Below are 7,172 nucleotides of genomic sequence, written 5' to 3'. Positions count from 1 at the left end.
TCATACTCATTCTATAATGGTTAGGTTGATTTTTTATTTTATTTTGTTTTTGTAAAAGGGTAAAGGAATTGTGGTTTATGAAAGGCTAAAGAAAGGCTCAGAGGGGAGACTAGCGGAAAATAATTTCGTAAGGTTTGAATTTCTGGCTATATCGATCTAAAGAGGGCCTAAATTCTCGCTTAGGATATGATATAGTGATCAAGCAAGTGGACGTGTGATTTCTCTATCCAGATTTTACTTCTCCCTTGTGTCATTTCTCAAATGTTTCACTCATATAAGGCTTTAGGCTATATTCTCACAGGATTTGTAGAATAAGTACTCTAGCCTAGATTTCAGAAACTTAGTGCCAAACAGTCATAGATACTCATGCAATATATTTATAGAAAGATGCAAAGATTATTATCTACATATTAACCTAAGTTTCTAAAACCTATTCTAATGCAACCGCTACATGAGACTTCTAGATTATTGAGAGCATAGAGAAAGAAAACAATACAATATTCCTAAGTGTATTGTCGGGGCAAAAAATTAACCCGACACTCCCGATGTGATGGTGCTTCCGAAAGCTCAAAAGAGATGGGGATTCGGATTTTTGAGGAAGAGAGACTGCACCAACGTTCTGGTTGCCTACATACCCAGTGAAGAATTCGGGATCAAGTCTCTTAAAACGTAGTTCTGGATGCTGCAGAAGCCTCCGTATATATATAGTAATCCCCTGCCATGGCGGCGAAGAAAGGAATTTTCAGAGATTGCCTTCCATGATGAATCCTAGTATGATCCTATCTAAAATAGGATCATTCTCCAAGATTTCATCATATCCTTGTGCAAGATCTTATCGGATTGCACTAGGATTTCTCGCCTCTGTGGATCGGGTTACTGGATCATAATCATCCGAACGGATTGGATCCATGAACTTGGGCCACCCGGATGGGCCCTAGGCCTGTTCTGAACTTTGACGGATTAGAAGACCGAATGATCCAAAAGTGTTTATTTGGATAGCCACTGGATTGACCCGCCACAAAGTGATTCTTGGAGATTGCATTCTTTGATGAATCCTCTCATGACTCTATCTAAAATAGGATCGTTCTCCAAGATTCCATTCTATCCTCGTGCAAGATCTTATCGGATTGCACTAGGATCTTATCAGGTGACTAGATCAGGATGATCCGAACGGATTGGGTCCACGAACTTGGGCCATCCGGATGGGCCCTGAACCTGTTGTGAACTCTAACGGATTAGAGGACAGGATTACCCAAAGTGTTCGCCCCCGGATTGGTCTTACACCCGGTTCATGGTCCGAGTATACTTTGGACCGGAAATATGACGTAGGGTACACACATTGCCCCCTCTTCAATAGATGAGCAAACGAAAAGGAAGATGATTTGTTGAATAATTAAAGTACCGAAAAAAACAAAATGAATGTGTAATTGGAGATAGGCCAGAAAGTTTGAAAAGCGTAAACACTTTAGTGGGTAAAATGAGAAGCCAATTTAATGATATGACCATGGAAGAGGCTAACCCGATCGAAAAAAGACCAAAACTGGCTAGAAAACCTGTTGGCACGGCAAGCACACTACTAACCCGAAAAAAAATAAATGATGGCTCGGCCTGTTAATGTTGGAAATTCATCAGACCCAGATCTAAAAAGGCCCGAACCGGCTTGGCAACTGTCGAAACTGGCATGTATACCGACTGAACCATCTGGGAACAGCTAGATAAGCTGGAAAACGCTTGAACCGGTAGAAGAAATGTTGAAACCGGATGGAAACCGGCTGAACCGGTTGAAAAATGTTTGAACCGGTCGGTGCCGGTGCCGGTCGCTGATGGTCGGCCTAAAAATTACTGACCCGGCAAGAAAACAAGCTGACCCGACCTAGAAATGGAGAAAACTCGTTGGGCCCAGACTTAAGGAGGCCTGAACCGGCCTGTATAGCACCGGATCCGGTAGGAAACGCCTGAACTAGTTGGAAAAATGCAAGAACCGGTTAGAAAAATGTTGAACCGGTGGGAATAACGCCTGAACCGGTTGGAATATGCCTGAACCGCCGGTTGCTGGTGCCGGTCGCCGGTGTATATGATCAGCACAAAAAGTTTGTGGACTTTGGGTATATGGAAATTTGGGTTTTGGGCTTGTCGATTTTGGGCTGTTGAATAATGGGTGTTTTGGATATTTGGAATTAAACATTGGGCTTTCTGTAATTGAGCTTGGGGAAATAATATATTGGGCTTTGGAAGGGGCTAATCAAAAGTGGGCTTGGTGTGAAATGAAATCTGACCAATAGCCCATACTTTGAGTTCAGGACTCCTGTGATGTCGCGACCACAGTAGCCCATACCTTGACCAAAAAAAAAAACAACAACGTAACGCAAATAGAATATGTGTAATATCTAACCATCTTCATAAAATATTAGACGGTGGTCTACCGTTGCTGCGACTATATCAATGCAACTAAGTCACTTGATGAACAAGCGTAGTTACATTGCAAAGATTCTCCAGTAGATGATCCTTGTGGAGACCAACAGACAACCTAGAAGTGCCTCATTAGTTGGGTTTAAATCGGAGTGTAGCTTAGACTCCGCCACCAAGGGTATACGCTTGATGTACTCTAAACAATTGCACCCAGACCAAAAATGATACATTATCGTTCTTGGGTTTTCATTGTCGAACCATGATGCCAGGCGTAGGCACATTGCACCACGCAAGCCGAAACTGAAGTGCAGGATGGCCTTCGCCACCCGGGTTTAATAGATTTAAAACTAAATGTCCAATTTGAAATTAAAACACAACATAAATGGAAATGAATTTTATTGATGAAAAATGGAAGGAAAGTACAATGTATGTGAAATTTATTGGTGGAACTAATGATAAGTAATTTACTTGTGAAATAAGCGCAAATGATGCACGTTCCAGGGTTTGGTAAGGACATCGCCAGCCAAGTTCTTGAGAAAATAAGAACCTTTGGATGCAAGCCTTTCAATGATAAAAGGCCCCTCCCAGTTCTCACCGAGTTTCCCGCTGTTGGGTTATTCGTTGCTCCTTTGCCTTGTACGTAAGACCGCCTGGTTTGAATGCTCGTGCGCGTAACTTCTTGTCATAACTGCGCTTCATAGAATCCTGGTAAGTCATGAGATTCTGCAAGGCTTCATCCTTAAGCTCCTCCACCATGGCTCTGTCACGAGCCAAGATGTCAGCATTAACCTCTGTGGAGATGGCTTGTGTACGCACTGTCGGAGCGATTATTTCAGTTGGGAGTACTGCTTCAGTTCCATATGCTAATGAAAAGGGTTACATTCCTATTGAACGACGGGGTGTAAGCCCAAAGCACCCCCGGTAACTGTTTGGCCCAGTTACCTTTAGCTGATTCAAGCCTTTTCTTCAACGTGTCCAGAATCACACGGTTCGTTGCTTCCGCCTGTCCATTTCCCTGGGGATAGTAGGGCGCAGAAAAGTTATGCCATATCTTTAGGGATTTGCAGAAGATGTGGATCTCAGTAGAATCAAACTGTCGGCCGTTGTCTGATACCATTTCAGCTGGGACGCCGAATCGGCACACAATATCGGGGCAGATGAACTGTTTGACGTCTGAAGACTGAATCTGACTCAAGGATACAGCTTCAACCCACTTTGTGAAGTAATCAGTTGCGACCAAGAGAAACCTTACATTACCTGGGGCCCTAGGTAAAGGACCCACAATGTCAAGTCCCCACTTAGCAAATGGCTAAGGGCTAAGTATGGGATGAAGCTCATTCGCAGGAAGCTTAATGATCCGAGCATGTTTCTGGTATGGTACACATATCTGGACAAACCGTTTGGCATCTTTTTGCATATATGGCCACCAGTATCCTTGGGTGAAAGCTTTGTGAGCGAGACTTCTACCACCCGAATGATTTCCACAGATGCCTTCATGAATTTCTTTTAAAATCTGTTGTCCCTGTTTAGGAGTAAGGCACCGGAGGAGTGGGCCTGAACCCATGGGTTTTCTGTAAAGGCGGGACCCCCCTTTCTGAGGTAGGTAACAACACAAACTGCCATGCATCCCATTTGACTTTGTCAAATAAAGCCCTGTCTACGGGGAGTACTCCAGTTCGTAAGAATTCAACCATATTCCGACGCTAATCGGGAAGTAGAAGTTCCATTGACTCGATGTCGGAAAACTGATTATCGGGTATTTCAGGAGCATTGTCAGCTAGATCTGTTTCGGAATCAGTTGCAGAATCTTCCTCCTATACAACCTCATTTTCCGCCACTACAGAGTCAGTATCCACTGTGGGGGAGATGTTAGCATCCTCCTCATGGGTGTGAGGAGAATCTTGAGTGGGATGCTCTTGGTGCTTGTCCCGCGATTTGCTGTGTGTAGTGACTGCATAAATCTGCGTGAATGTCTTGCATTCGACAGCGTAGACGTCAACCATATTTGGCAATGGGAGGTCAATGCTAGGTAGTAAGTGGACCTCTACCCTGATATTGTAACTGCTGCTAGGTAGTAACGAACCGTGATGTTAGGTAGTAACCCTGATGTTAGGGTCAATTGAATCAACTGCTGCTGAAAGGTAGGCCAATGCATCAACGTGCCTAACATCAGTCCTTGGTCTTTGCAAAATGGAGATGCACTAAAATTTTGCAGCGAGGTCGCGTATAACATCTAAATAAGCCGCCATTCGCTCATCTCGTGCTTGATATGACCCACCAAACTGACAAGCAACTAACTTAGAATCCGTTACCATGTTGATTGTCTTTGCCCCCATTTCGAGTGCCGCTCTCATTCCAAATATTGCGGCTTCATATTCGGCTTCATTGTTGGAAGCAGGAAAGCAAAGACGGACGGACCTCTCGATTCGGCTACCGTTTGGGTCGACTATCACATAACCGATCCCAAACCCTTTCTTATTACTTGAACCATTTGTATACACAACCCATGCCTCACCTCCGGTGAAATTCTCTTCAACGGAGTCAGGTTGGTGGTTGGGAAAATCTGGCAGTTGTCCTTCCTCGAATAACTCGGGTGAAACCATGATATCTTCTACCGGGAAATCCGCCATCAGAGAAGCTAAAGCATGACCTTTTTCTGCAGTGTGAGGCTCATATAAGATGTGGTAAGCACTTAGGTAGCTAGACCAATCAGCAAGGCAGCTAGACTCTCCGGCCCGTCCGAGTGCCTTGCGAAAGGGATATTCTGTATACACTTTAACCACACATCCCTGAAAATATGGCTTAAGTCTGCGTGCTGCATGCACCAGGGCAAGCGCAATTTTCTCAATTTTAGAATATCTACTCTCTGATCCAGTCAACATTTTGCTAATGAAGTAGATTGGGCGCTCCTCCAGGTTGTCCACAAACAATACTGCGCTTACTGCGATCTCAGAAGCTGCCAAATAAATTCCAATGTCTTGGCCGGTTCATGGACTAACCAGCGGGGGTGATACCAAGTATGCTTTAATTTCTTTAAAAGCCCTATCACAGTCCTCGTTCCAAACCGAAGTCACCTTTCAACGTTTGAAAAATGGCCGTGATCGATCCGAATACTTTGATATAAATCTATTCAGGGCTGCCAAACGACCGGCGAGCCGCTGAATTTCTTTTTTATTCGATGGTGGGGGCATTTCGAGAATGGCCCAAATCTGTTCAGGGTTTGCCTCAATACCCCGTCGAGTCATCAGAAATCCTAAGAACTTTCCAGATGCTAACCCAAAAGAACACTTTGAAGGGTTCAACTTCAGTTTATATCTTACGAGCCTATTGAATACCTCTTGGAAATGCTGAAGGTGGTCGGGTGTTTCTTTGGATTTGACCACCATGTTATCGATGTAAACTTCCATGATACGCCCAATCAGATCGGCAAACATTGTATTCATCATCCTCTGATAGGTGGCGCCTGCATTTTTCAGATCGAATGACATGACTCTAAAACAATACAGGTCGTGGTCCGTTACAAACACCGTGTGCTCCTGGTCCTCCTCAAGCAGAGGTATCTGGTTAAAACCAGAGGAAGCGTCCATGAATGACAGACACTCGAAACCCGAGGTCGCATCGACTAGATCTGAGATGCGTGGTAATGGGTATGGATGCACTGGGCTAGCTTTGTTTAGGTTGGTGAAGTCAATGCAAACCCTGAGCTTCCCATTTTTCTTTGGAACCGCGATGATATTGGATACCCAAGTCGGGTATTCAACGGGCTTAATGAATCCTACTCCAAGTAGTTTACCAATCTCGTCATTGACTTTCAGTTTTCGCTCGGGAGCCATCCGCCTTGGTCTTTGTCGAACCGGTTTGAATCTCGGGTCAATATCAAGCCTGTGGCAAGCGACATCTGTGCCGACTCCGGGCATTTGGTTGATATCCCAGGCAAATATTTCTTGATAATCCCATAACAGGTGAATTAGAGCTCTTTTTTCGATTAGAGGTAAGCCAGCAGCGATGAAAGTACTTTCGTGGCTCTCACCCCCTATCTAAACTTCCTCTAACTGATCGATCGAGGGACCTTCTTCAGAACGTCGGGCTTCTCGTACCTGATAAGCCCAACATTTTTGTAATTGCTATTCGGCATGATCAACTTGGAGGATCATGTTGCTCCAGACTTCAGATTTCCTTGTATCTTCTAGTGCCAAATCATGACACTGATGTGACATCATCTGGTCACTGTAGATCTTACATACTCCTCTAGGCGTGGGGAATTTCAACGCCTGGTGGAAAGTGGATACAACAGCCTGGTTTGCATGGATCAAATCCCTACCAAAAATTGCATTGTAACAAGAACCACAATCTATCAAAAGGAAATTTATCTCGACAGATTGATGCCCAACCGTGACAGGGAGATGAACCTTTGCAATGGCATGGGCTGGTTCTCCGTTAATCCAATGATTGGGTTACGGTCTTCTATGATCAAGTCCTCTGATAGTTTCATTCTGGAGTAAGCCCTGGTGAATAACAAGCTAGCTAAGCTTCCTGTGTCGATAAGAATCTTCTGCACCCTAAAGATTCCTATTCATGCAGTAATGACAACAGCGTCATTGTGAGGGTAATAAACCCCCTTTTCGTCATTCTCAGTGAACTTCAACTCGTGGCCTTCATAGGTCTCCGTATTGGTACCTTGGTCAAAATTGAAACTGTTGACCTAGTAATGATCTTGTATATGACGAAGTTTCAAGCGTGTTTCTATCTTGTGCTGACGACGG

At 44.3% G+C, this 7,172-nt stretch overlaps 1 protein-coding gene across 1 annotated transcript; it reads right to left on the bottom strand.

The window, feature by feature from the left end:
* Positions 1–4,610: 4,610 nt before the first annotated feature.
* LOC147493610 (uncharacterized) lies at positions 4,611–5,291 on the bottom strand. Its single transcript, XM_086567881.1, has one exon. It carries the CDS (start codon positions 5,289–5,291, stop codon positions 4,611–4,613), a length of 681 nt encoding a protein of 226 aa, XP_086424007.1.
* Between the last annotated feature and the right edge of the window lie 1,881 nt (positions 5,292–7,172).

This window comes from Coptis chinensis, chromosome 6 (genome assembly GCF_015680905.1).
Source record: "Coptis chinensis isolate HL-2020 chromosome 6, ASM1568090v1, whole genome shotgun sequence".
Lineage (NCBI taxonomy): Eukaryota > Viridiplantae > Streptophyta > Magnoliopsida > Ranunculales > Ranunculaceae > Coptis > Coptis chinensis.
Note: the sequence above shows the minus strand (reverse complement) of the source record. Positions and strands in the feature narration are given on the sequence as shown.